General features: G+C 33.3%; 1 protein-coding gene across 4 annotated transcripts in view; it reads left to right on the top strand.

Moving 5' to 3' along the window:
- The window catches only part of FGF10 (fibroblast growth factor 10), a 67,568-nt gene extending 56,264 nt beyond the window's left edge, over window positions 1-11,304 (top strand). For all 4 annotated transcript variants that reach the window (XM_035310286.1, XM_035310288.1, XM_035310285.1 and 1 more), the window contains 2 exons: window positions 2,873-2,976; window positions 7,444-11,304. In XM_035310286.1, coding sequence (XP_035166177.1) covers window positions 2,873-2,976; window positions 7,444-7,641 — 302 coding nt within the window. In that variant the 3' untranslated portion in view covers window positions 7,642-11,304. The remainder of the gene's footprint in view (window positions 1-2,872; window positions 2,977-7,443) is intronic.
- Window positions 11,305-13,260: the final 1,956 nt, after the last annotated feature.

Below are 13,260 nucleotides of genomic sequence, written 5' to 3'. Positions count from 1 at the left end.
TTTTTCTTGAGATTAGAGAGTATCATTCTCTTCATCTTACTTATGGAAAAGGATACAAATCTCCTTTGTAACTGTAGTCAAATTAGTCTTAAAAGTAGGTTGTGGGTCTTACCTCACTCTTCCTGAACACATTCTGGAACTTCCCAGATTACTAATTTACTAATTTTACTTATTGACTAATTTCCCCCCAATTTACATCTCCTCTTATTTCCACCTAGGACCTTGTGCTAATTTGCAAGCTAACATTGCATATAGATAACTAATGGAAGCTATGTTTTGATTTTTCATTTATCTAACTGGGCATATCTTTTTCCACCTGGTAGTGGAAAAAGGCAGCTCTAGATATATTAGAGGTGCCTTTGGTGCTACTGAATAGGATACACCTCTGATGATGGAATGAGCTGATTTGGGAAATTGTTTTTCTTACCCCCTACACAGGTAGCAGACTTGCAATGCCATATGTAACTATGCTTTCATTGTTTATTTAAACGCACTGGGTTTCAAGATCAAGAGGTAATTAGCACAGAACTGTTCTCATGCAGCTGTAAGAAACTCAGTGGATATTCAGCTGTAAGTGACATTTTTTAGTATATATGTGCAACACAATCTTTAGCAGTGTCTATTTTTCATGTAGTTAAGAAACTTACGATTAAATTCTTACAAGAGAAGGCTTTATCACTGCTTTTTTTTTAACAGTACATGATAAACTATGCCTATCAATACTTACATTTACATACTGAAATCAGTATTTGTATCATGAGGCACTCATAAAGAAATTAAAACAAAATGACCCTCCTCCCTGAGCTCTTTATAGTTTTGGACAGAAAATGTATTGCGTGTATATACATATATACACATGTATATGTTTATATTCATATGTATATACACATATATATATTTTTTTTTCTGGTTTAACATGGTCCATTTTTTGGAAAGCTTTACTAGATCTTAGACCTCTTGTTGTTTATTGTTACAGTTCTCACTGAAGTCTTTCTAATATGCAATCACTCGAGACCTTCTGGCTCTGGCCAACCTACTGCTTCCCGTTAAATAAATACAAAGTCTATGGTAATTGCACTATCATTTACATATACTTTTATAAAAATTTAGATAATTTATATAAATTCAGAATGTATATATACATTATATTAATATATATCTAAATATGTATATTAAAAATGCAGTCAGAAAAGTGTCAATAAAGTCTTCTTTTGTGTCAATAAAAGGAAGTTTTTCCTGTTATATTGCCTAGGTTTATGTTTCTTTTATTTTTCATGTCCATAACCTATATCATCAGTTTTCTTCCTATTAAATATCAGATATTGGTTAGTCGTGCTTTATTCACAGCCACTGTCTAGCTAACATCAAAGCTTCTATGTCCAGTCACAGAACAAGTAACAACCTCACTCTTTTGTTATGCCTGACTTATACAGACCAGCAGCACAATGGTCATATGGCTTGACTTTTCCATTGTACTTAAAGCAGCCATTATTTATATATGTGTATATATATATATATATATGCAGTGAATGAGCTTTCTACAAACCTCTACTGCAAACTAAACTTCACATGCTTACACAATCTGCACAGACTGCATACAGTTTTCATGGACAGAAAATCAGCATTTCCAGACAAAACACTGAATAACAAGCTACACTCAGATTCCGTTAGTGTGTGGTTACCATAAGGAATTCTAAATAAATGAAAAAACATATGAATTTTCCAGTTTTTCTCTGCTCAGACAAAAAGTGTTGAATATATTTAGGAGCAAACTATTGCAGATTCCTTTTCTTTAAGGAGTTGGCAACTCGTCAATGTTGTTCCAGCTGATCTATTTGTCATATTATTTGTTGGCTTCATGTAGGATGTTTTTTCTCTAAGATTTCCCAATACTTTTGGCCCTCCAGTAATCTCCCCAGTGGTAGCCCTATTATGACCTATGAGTTAGATGTTTTGTTTTGTTTTGTTTTGTTTTTTCCCACTACTACTACTTTAATATCTGTAAAAAGGTTGGAGTATACTACCTGGATACTACCATTTAGAAGATATTTATTTGGAACTATATTTATCCTATATGAAAGCATATGTATTAAAACAACAGAGCCATCCAGTTGCTCTAGTAATAGCTGAAAATAGACCTCTGAATTCACTCCCTGTGTAAGTGGTACTAACTGCTAGTCCCAAATCAGTGTGCTCTTGGACAGACAATACAGAGATGAAAAGTTCTGTGTCCTGTTACTGGCCCCTTGAGCCACCCAATATCATAGAAATAGTTTGTTTTAAAGAAAAAAAAAAAAAAAAAAAGAAAAAAAGAAAAAGAAAAAAAAAGTTAAACATATTTATTACAAACAGAGCAAAATGTTTCTGATATCTGAAAGGCAAAGATAATGTGGCCGTTAGGGTTAGTCTTACTATATCCCAAAATGTCAACACACTTGCCAAAAATGAATTTATCATCTCAGTGCAGCCAAGAGATTTAGTTTATCTAAATGTCCTACAAGGAATAAATAGTTTACCACTGGTTTTGAAGATTGGGATAAATCTAACATTCTATTGACATATGCTATAGATTTAATTTAATGCTGTGGTTCAGATGTCTCTTCTGATAAATTTTAGTAAAATCTATGCTAAGAATAATGGAACTGTTTCAGTATTTATGGGGTTTAAAATGCAGGGTTTGCAAAGGAAACATGTTAATTGAAACAATATTTGTGTATATTCTTGCAATGGTTTGGAGAAGAATTTTACTGAAGTCTATTGGTCAGTTCATTCTGAATATTAGAAGCTTAGTATTTTGGGGGGTTTATTGTTCTTTCTATAGTGAGAAAATCCTCTAATGATGTGATTAAATAGTTGAATTTTTATTTTTTAGGCATATTGGAGATAACATCCGTTGAAATTGGAGTCGTGGCAGTTAAGTCCATTAAAAGCAACTATTATTTAGCCATGAACAAGAAAGGAAAAGTCTATGGCTCTGTAAGTACTTTTTTTAACCTTCCAAACAGATGGCAGTAGTCAGCATATTTCCCTCTCTTACCTACTGAAAACTCCACTTGTCTGTGTATTACTGCTAATTAGAGCTAAAATTAGCTGTTCATCAAAATTTCAGCCTCTTGTAAACCAGCACCTCCCAGCCACAAGCTTCTTGTAGCTGCTTGTTCACTGCTTCAGTCACATTTCTTACTAACTAGTGGTTGATGGAAAGGATCTACAAAATGTAATCTTTAAGGCTCTTTTTCCGTATTTTTCACAGAATCACAGAATCATCTAGGTTGGAAGAGACCTCCAAGATCACCTAGTCCAACTTCTGCCCTAACACTAACCAGTCCTGCACTAAACCATATCCCTAAGCTCTACATCTAAACGTCTTTTAAAGACCTCCAGGGATGGTGACTCAACCACTTCCCTGGGCAGCCTATTCCAATGCCTAAAAACCCTTTCAGTAAAGAAATTCTTCCTAATATCCAACCTAAACCTCCCCTGGTGCAACTTTAGCCCATTCCCCCTTTTCCTGTTACCGGGCACGTGGGAGAACAGACCAACCTCCACCTCTCTACAGCCTCCTTTAAGGTACCTGTAGAGTGTGATAAGGTCGCCCCTGAGCCTCCTCATTTCCAAACTGAACAATCCCAGCTCTCTCAGCCGCTCCTCATAAGACTTGTTCTCCAGACCCCTCACCAGCTTGGTTGCCCATTTCTGGACTCACTCAAGCACCTCAATGTCCTTCTTGTAGTGAGAAGCCCAAAACTGAACACAGTACTCAAGGTGCGGCCTCACCAGAGCCAAGCTTCTGCAGTACTGACACACTAATTAGTGATTCTGAGGAAATAAAGTGTACCTAAAATGTTGTAAACTTCAGCTGATGGAGAAGGCACACCAGATTATCAAAGTATGAGTGTTGAGAAGATTTCAGGAGCAGTTTGCTATAAAATTACTATAGTAATTAATACACAAGCTTATAGACAGGACAAAGAGACAGAGGGTTTGACTGAGAAGAATTTGGGTATCATTTGAAAATTGTGTTATTTGCATTTCTTTTGTAAGTTTGGGTTTACTGACATTTCCAGTTAAAAAATAAAATAAAATAAAATAAAATAAAATAAAATAAAATAAAATAAAATAAATAAAATAAATTCTTAATAGGAAGCAGTATAATCTAGAAATATTACTACTAAATTCAAGTTTACACTCACACATCCACATGATGGTAGAGACACCAGATTATTCTGTTATTACATAGCAATTGGTTTGTAATTTTGGAACATTTTATCCAGTTTGAACCCACATAAGTGCAAATTTATTCAAGTCACGTACAAAGGTGATGAATAAGTGCAAATTTATTCAAGTCATGTACAAAGGTGATGAGCCAATATTTAGATTGCTCTGGATTCAGAACATCCATAGGCTTCAAAGAGGGTAACATAATTAAGCCCACTTCTGCTGAAAACAATGAAGTATTGTCAGTCTGAGACCAATTGCATCAGCTAAGACTCAAGGGGGTCGAAGTCATTTGGTCCTTTTTTTCTAAGTAAGCATTTCTGTTGGGTGCATTTAGTTCTTATAAACTTCATAAACTGTCTTCCCTTATCTGCACTGTTACTAGTCACTCCTAGTTTATGAGGTTACTTCTGACCTCCTCAGCTCCTGGGCAGTGTTGAAGAATTGCATTAGGGATAGAAAGACCTGAACAGAGAAATTTTCCTAAGCTCCCATAAATGTAGATTTTAATTTATAAAATCATACTGGTGAGATATAACTGACAATCAGTGGTCAGCCCTGCACCACTGAGAGCCATAAGGCCATGAGTGGCTGACAATGTTACTTTTTGTCAATTAAGCTCCATTGCTTTATTGATCACAGGAATACTTCTGGACATAAGTATTGACTACATTAGCCTAAATCACTGTAGTCAATACACATCTTGGTTAATGTTGTTAACTTAGTCTTTTGTGATGATCTCTCCCAAAACCTAAGATAAGGTTTCCTATCCAGCTTGTTAGACATTGCTGGTGTGGTAAGAGTTCATCCAACCCTATTCATACACAAAAGAAGGTAAAGCAGCTTTCATGTACTGTAGGTAGAAACTGCTGCCATAAGATTCAGTAATTCACAGTGTATTAGAAATAGTGTTGACAGGAGGATAAGAATGTGGAAAGCTGTTTTTTTAATTCCAACTGAGATAATTTTTCAATATTCACATCATAAAATCACAATATAATGACTTATCAAAACCTATTCCATAATACTTCAGAGATTTCAAGAATGCTTCTGTTATTATTTTTCCCATCCTCCTAAGACTTGCAGTTAGACTCATATTACTGCAGAGTGGCAGGTTGCAGATGGATATGAAAAACAGAACCAATAAAAATTTTAAAAACACTCTTAAGCATGTGCACAATAGACATTCATTCACCATATAGGTGCACGGCTATACTGAAATTTGGTTGGAATGAACAAAGCAGTCCTGGGCTAACACTCAGACCCCTGCCAATAAGACTTCTTGGCCACTTCACAACATCATTTGTTCTCTCTGTATTATCTAAGAATAGGGAAAAAAAAAAAAAAAAAAGGCTTCTAGTATGGTTCCACATCTGGAAAAACAAGTAAGACTTTAAGTAAAACAAGTAAATTAAGACTGGTTCTCTGTTTATCCAATATGTTACCATCTGACTGACAGGTTAGAGGGAGCCAAGGAAGACTCATTATTTGGTTTCTTTAACAAATTAACATTCTGTCAGATAGGAAAAATTACTGTGGTTTAGAACTATAATTGATAGTCACCAGCCTTGACATAAGAAGTGGCAACCTTGACACTATACCTTGACACAATACCTTGACGCAATACCTTGACACAATACCTTGACATAAGAAGTGGCAAATTACTACAGCAAGTAAAAGTTAAATGATCTGTATGTTAGCTTATGAATACAGGCAGCATTAATGGTTGTTTTGCATAGAGTTTTCTCCTGGCAGTGTAATCCCCAGCAGTTATTGTTCCACTAATCGAAAAATTGAAGTTCATTTTGGGAGCCAAATTATGTTTGCATATGTGCGATTGTGTTAAAAAATGCATTAAGTATGTGTTCTGTGGTCTTAAAAGCAAGTAAAAAAGTAAAACATTAATAATGCACCAGAAACCTCTTACTGTATTGAAGTACTGAATATTAGCTAGTTTTAAAATTCTAGTTTAAATTAATAGGAATAGAAAAAAAATATGTATTTGCCCTATGTTACTTTAAAACAATGTAATTCACCTAAATAATGTATATTTTATTAATGCATATATTTTATTAATGTATATATTTTATTAATATAATATTAAATTTATTAATATAAATTTATTAATTAATATACTTTCTGTATATTTTTTTACCTGAATATCTACATATTTTGGTCATAATCAAAAAATCCCTGAAATTATTATCCCATGAAAAATGTTTTATTATTCATACAAACTTTTTATCTTGTTCATAAACACCTTAAGAATACTATATGTAATTAGTATATCATATTCTCAGATTCTGACATGCTTCTGTTTGAGCTGTACAATAACATCTTTTTTTTAAATGCAGAAACAACAAAATATTAATTTTTGGTTGATGTTTTAGGATGTTGTAAATGTTATACTTTCAAAAGCTTTCTATGAATATATGTAATTTGATCTGGTTTTTTATATGTAGTAATTACTTATTTGTGAAAACAAAGCTTTCTTGTCTTTACTATAGAGAAGCAGATCCAAGTAAAAATGCATTTAACATAGATAAAACAGTCTCTACTTTTCCTCATGCTTGTATTTTTTATCATTTATAGCAAACTGGCAGCTAGTTCTCCTTTAAAAATAGAAAATATTAATCCCTGGTACCCTACCCAAAATTGTTCTGAATTTTACTTTGAATATCTTCTCAATAAGATATAGGCTCATATATGAATCATGCAGGGTCATACATTAATCTTTTTTTTAGGCCAAACCCCTCTTCAAATCAGCAAGTAAACAGGCTTCACATCCATTCTATCAACAGCATGACAGTAATTTGCACCCACCCAAAAAAGCACTTTTTCATGGCCAGTGTGCTGTAAAGGATCTTACTTTCATAGGAAGTAGGCCTATGCTGTTGTTTAACATATGGTATCAATAATCTGGTTCAAGATATTTAAGGGTTGAGTTTGTTAGAACTGAAATATGATGAATGATTCCAAGAGTACTACCTCATACTTTGAGTTTATTGTTGAGAATATGATTTAATATTGTTACTGCATTCCAATACAGAGAAGCTGCATTTCAACTCTGGGTGAATTATATTATTTTATTGCTATAGTTATTGCTATATAAATTTATTATTATTATTTCACTTTTTGTAATCTAAGTGAAGTTGCTTTAAATGGTATGGACTCTGTGAAATTTGTTTATTCTGAACTGGTGTACTTGTTTTCTTCTTTTTACAGAAGGAGTTTAACAGTGATTGCAAATTGAAGGAAAGAATAGAAGAAAATGGGTATAACACATATGCATCCCTAAATTGGAAGCACAATGGAAGGCAAATGTTTGTGGCTCTGAATGGAAGGGGAGCCACAAAGAGAGGACAGAAAACAAGAAGGAAAAACACTTCAGCTCACTTTCTTCCAATGGTAGTGATGTCATAGATGAAGTAACTATATTATTAATTCAATTGAACCAAAGTCTCTTATGTCAAGCATAATTTGTAGTCCTCTCGAAGAGTAAATGCAAAGAAATAGTGCAGATACCTGCTTGTTTGAAAAGAGCAGGGGAAACCTCTGAAGGTTTTGAACTCATTGCAGGCAGATCTAATACTTATATTTAGTTCAGTGTCATATCTTAAAATCAAGATACAAGCTGGATCAAATGGGATGGAAGTTATTGCCAGTGTGAATTTTTTTTTATTTTATTTTTTTTTAATCTCTGCGACGGAATTAAAGGGATGAGAGACAATCTATTGAATGATCTTCATGGGGAAAGTTATTTATGGAATACTAACTAGTATCAAAGACCTTAATTGCTCATTCAAGCGTAATGATCCAATGGACAGTTAGACACGCAAGCATTTACTGGAAGCACTTGGGTCATATGTACAAGCAAAGATGTTTCTGGAGAAGCCCTGTGGAAGAATGGATAGGATTAAGGAATATAAGCAAAGTAGTGTAAAACTGTTCTAACAAAACAGATAGTATGGTTTGCTTGTATGTTCTAACTTCATTTCTTTTTATTTCTCTCTAAGTTATTTATTTAATAGGATGTTAAATATCTTTTTTGGTTTGAAATGTTTTCCTCATTTGCTTGTTGTTTTCCCTTTTTCTCAGTACTTTACACAGAGGTTGGTAAGTTAAAGTGTCAAAACCTCATAAGTACACTGAGAATAGGTAATGGACATGGCTTTAAAGGCAGAATTTAATGTGTATAATCCATTTTTTTTCTTAAACTGTCTTGCACTTAAGCAAAAAGACCAAACAAGCAGTGCTTGAATTTATGGTATTGGGTGTCTATGTTGGAGAGGTCTTTTACTTCTCAACACTCAAGAACAAACTTCAAGAAATACTTCGTTAAAAGGGTCTTTCTGCTGTTTTCAAATTGAGAGGAGGGGCCACCTCTGTACTTGGGTGTCAATGCATCTGTGTGTATATATGTCTGACTTGGATTTCAATGGGGATCAAAGATGCATTGCAATCAGTGAGAAACTTTGCGGCAAGCATTGGGCTGGAACCTAGATGTGGACAGCCCAGATAAAATCACTGAGACTGCACATATTATAACTAAATAGTATGTAATTCCCAAGTGTAAAATTTGGTCTCTGAAAGGTAAGTAAGAAGGCAACACAGTCCTGCACTCCTTATTCAGTTCATATGCCCATTCAGAACATTTGTCCTTGTTACCAGCTTTTAGAATCACAGGAATATACTGGGAACAATACCTAAATAAGGACTGAGTGATAGGGGATTCAAAATCATGCGCATGCATTTATCAGAGACTATTACTCACATGTATATTATATATGAGAGCCAACCAAAAAGCTGTGCTGGTATCCAGCTTTAGCATGCCTTTCATATCCATCATAGTAACTGAAGGCTCAAAATGCATAATATCCAGCACATTTTTGTAAAGTGTTACTAGTCCCATGGCTTAACTTGAGCAACTGCAGTATAACAAAGTTAAGCGTGATATGAAGTCTGTTCAATTAAAGGTACATAAGGTTTGTTTTATGTTTTGCTTTACTCTGTAATTTTAGAGAGCTCTGGATAGCTCACCAATATAACCATATTGAGATTCATTTTGTTAGAGCAGATAAATAGAAAACAGTACATCAAACAATTTGTACCACTGTCTTCACATTGTATTCCACTAAATAAATAAATAAGCCTTTGCAGTGTCTGTAGTAAGAAACAAAAGTAGTATAATATTATTTTGTTCTAAATACTTTAAGTGATAACTATGAGATTATATTGATGCTGCAGTTTTATCTTCAATATTTCTTGTGAAAAAGTTGGTTTTATTTTTATTGTTTGGAAACTGTATTTTGGTACAAAGGAGAGCCTTGCTTAATGTGTCTTTCTGAGAATGTTTAACCTCTAAAAAGGCTGGTGTTGGAGTCTTCTATAACTTATTTAAGTCTATGTTTAACCAGAACTTCAATCTTAATCTGTTATTTAAATATCAGCTGTTTTTTTTTAAAAAAAAAAAAAAAAGGCAAAAAATAATAGCTTTCCCATAAAATACAAAATGATCAGATTGTATTTCCTGTCCTTAAATAAAGTCAATTGTTTTAAAACCAGAAAGTCATTTGAGACAAAACATTTTAGCCAATAGCTAACATTACATTTCATGGAACTTTATCTCCAGCTTGCTTCTTCACAAATGTGACTTTTCTAGAAAGGGAAATAATAATTTCAGATTTTAAATGTAAATACAGATGATCAGCAAACTTAACTACCATAGTAGAAGTGAGGTGTTTTTTTATAATTTGTAATCAATAATTAATACTGACAAGACACAATGGACCACCTGCAGTGAATATTCAATGTTAGCCTGGGCAATTGCAGTACTGGCTGACCACTTAAAGAACATTTAGAGTACAAATGAGGTTCTCTTTTTACAGAATTACCTAGTTTACTTGGTCAAGGAAGGGATTATGCATAAACTTTATCATAGTACTCAAAACACTGTGCTGCTCAGAAGCTAAAATCAGAAAATATCACTTTTCCAAAGTGAGTCAAGAGCCATTTTTGACATGAATAGTTGCTTCTGAGAATTAACCAAAGCAAAATGACCGTGAAGTAATCAATGATTCCTGCATTATTAACATAACTGTAATACCCACTCTGGTGGAAGCAAACTGCAGACACTCTAGAGTATCATAGTTCTTCAACCATAAGCTCTGTTTTCTGTCAACATAACAGACTCCTGAGCAAAAGGAAAACAGGGGATGGATTTAAAAAGAAAATAAAAATAAAAATCACTGAGCAACAATGTATAGCATGTTATATTTAACTAAAAATAATAAAATCTGGGGAATAGAGAATAAGAGTATTGTCCTTGTTTGTTTTATTAACCTGAAGTGATATTGCACAATAAAAATAAAAAGGGAAAAGGTCTGTTGTACTACAGGATGTGGTTTGGTGCTGTATAGCCCCAAAACAAAACAAAAATCACTAGAACATTTGTAAAGTTTCTTTAATTTTTTGCATATGTGAGTCAGCTATCTCCATACTAATAACAACCAAATGCTTTAGATTCTTCCCATAAGTATTCAGATCCACCTAGTTTATACAGTGGAAAAAGTAATGAATTTAAAGCAAGCACCTCTAATGAAAGAGTAAAGAGTTTTAGGAAGAACATGTACTTACATTTTTAAAGTAAATTTCAGAGATGGAAAAGTAGTCACATTTTATACTAGATTTCATTCAAGCAATTTTGTGTTAAGCTTTAATAATATAAGTGTATGAGTACATTATAATTCATGTCCCTGCTGAAACTGATTGTCTCTGTTCATAGAGTCCTAACTGCTTCAATCAGTAATCCACAAACTAATTGAGGAAGACATTGCCTATTTTAAAATGTCATTATTAATCCTCTTAAATTAGATTTGTGAATCTGAATTCATTCTCCTTATTTTCTGTTGAGTTGGAGAAAGAAGAGCACAACACAGCACACAAACATGTTGTGATGCAGCTAGTCAGTGTATGATTACTGATGGTGTTTTCAGCTCATCAAGTGAAACAATTCCAGTGCAACTGGAAGTAACAGAAAATGCATGCAAAAGGTTATGAAAGGTTATGTTTCCCACCACATTATGTGAAAAAAAAAAAAAAAAAAAAAAAAGAATAAGAAAAATTAGTTTCCTTCATACCTGTCAGATTAAAATTCATAGTTATGTCTACCTATTCAAAATATTTGAACCTCATATTTAACTATATGGAGCTTTCTCAGACTATGATGGGATTAACTGTTTGTGACTACCATTTTCTAATAAAGCAGAGTGAATCTCATATGTTAATATTGATATCAGAAATATATGTCCATTGTCCACATATGAGGTTATCCACATCTCAATACCAGAAAACAATAACAACAACAACACAGGAAGTATCTTAGTGTGTAGTTCTATGTGAAATATTTAGGGTATTGATGGTATATAGACAGTATACTGCAGTGAAAAAACAGGGTCTATAATTACAACAAAGGTCAGACTCTTTGATGATGATTATCTTGAGATAATGTAGTAAATGAAGAATCAAAATACTACATCTTCTTTATTACTGCTGCAAGTATAATGTGTGTTCATCTTCAGAGTTGCTATTCATCCAAGCTCAAGATGTACACTGTTCCACCATCTAAACTACTATGGTTCCATTTAAATGATTCTATAGGTTTTTTGTTTGTTTGTTTTTTGTTTGTTTGTTTGTTTTTGTTTTTGTTTTTGTTTATGATGAAACTTTTTTAAATTGGTAAAAGAACTTCATTTACTCTTTTCTCTGTTAACAGTCTTCAGAGAAGTCTGGGAAAAACATCAAACACTCATCTACACTTTAATCTGCAATTTTGTCTAGCTATAAAAAACTGAAAAACAGATTACCTTCAATGAATGACATGCAGGAACTTGTGTTATTCAGTGAGGTGTGTCTGAGTGGGAAAAATATGGCAGTCACAAAATGTTCTCCCTGATTCATTTATCTATGTTTTTCCTGATGCCCAGATAATACTTTCTTGCATTAGAAATAGTTAGGTCTCACATTGTTCCCATATTTCCAAAATTTATGCCACAGAACTGTATAAGCACTTCGGCCTTCTCTTTGCTCTCTTGTCTTTTTCATGAGTTGAGATAGCACCCAGAGAAGGATCTGCCTTATCAGGAGCCCACACATACAATTTAATATTCTTTCAAATTGTAGTGGACCAATCCATTCAGAAAAATCAAAATGTTTTGAGAATGGTCTTATAGTATCAAATACAATTAAGTGTCTGAAAAAGTCTAGCTTATTTATACTTAATTACAGGAACAGTAGAATTCTGTAAAAAACTTAGTAACTACCTTCTCTATATGATAGGGCCAACGGACTGGGATCTTTCAAGCAATACTTTTAACAAACCAGAACAAAAGAAGGTATTAGGCATAAATTAAAAACATAATATAAATGTTCCCGTTGGACATTTTAAATTTTGCACTAAAAATGTGAAAATATAGTTTCTTTGTGCCACAGCTCTAAAAACATACTTTTCATTAAATCTTTTTGAAAAATACTGTTTTCAGTTTTCTCTAATGTTACTATGGACAGTATGTATCTTGTCCAATCGTTGTATGGTAGTTTTCTATGATTTCCCCTCTATTTTACATGTCATGATGCCCCCAAGCAACAAGATGCATAAATGCTTCACTGAGGGATTACTGATGTTTGGGGTACTCTATCATTAGCACTACAAACTTAAGATGCTTATTTTTGGTTCCATGTGGAACATGATACAGAGATCTGGTGATGCTATTTTGTTTTGTTAATCCTTGGCTCCTCTAGAAAAAAATCCATACATTTAATAGTAAGCATGCAAATACCTATTCAAATGTTAAATATGCTTTGCAAGAATAGCATGGCTTTTCTAACAACCACCATGCACAAGATATGTTGCAAATTAAAATGTATTTTGCTACTGCTTTCCCTTTTCATATTCACTCGAAATGAGAACAGAAAAAAAAAAAAAAAATGTTGTTATTTACAGTCTTCATTGTTTTTCTTAACTGGTGGTAAATACATGTCCTA

The sequence above is a fragment of the Oxyura jamaicensis genome, chromosome Z, assembly GCF_011077185.1.
Source record: "Oxyura jamaicensis isolate SHBP4307 breed ruddy duck chromosome Z, BPBGC_Ojam_1.0, whole genome shotgun sequence".
Classification (NCBI taxonomy): Eukaryota; Metazoa; Chordata; class Aves; order Anseriformes; family Anatidae; genus Oxyura; species Oxyura jamaicensis.
This window is presented reverse-complemented; position numbering and strand designations above follow the sequence as displayed.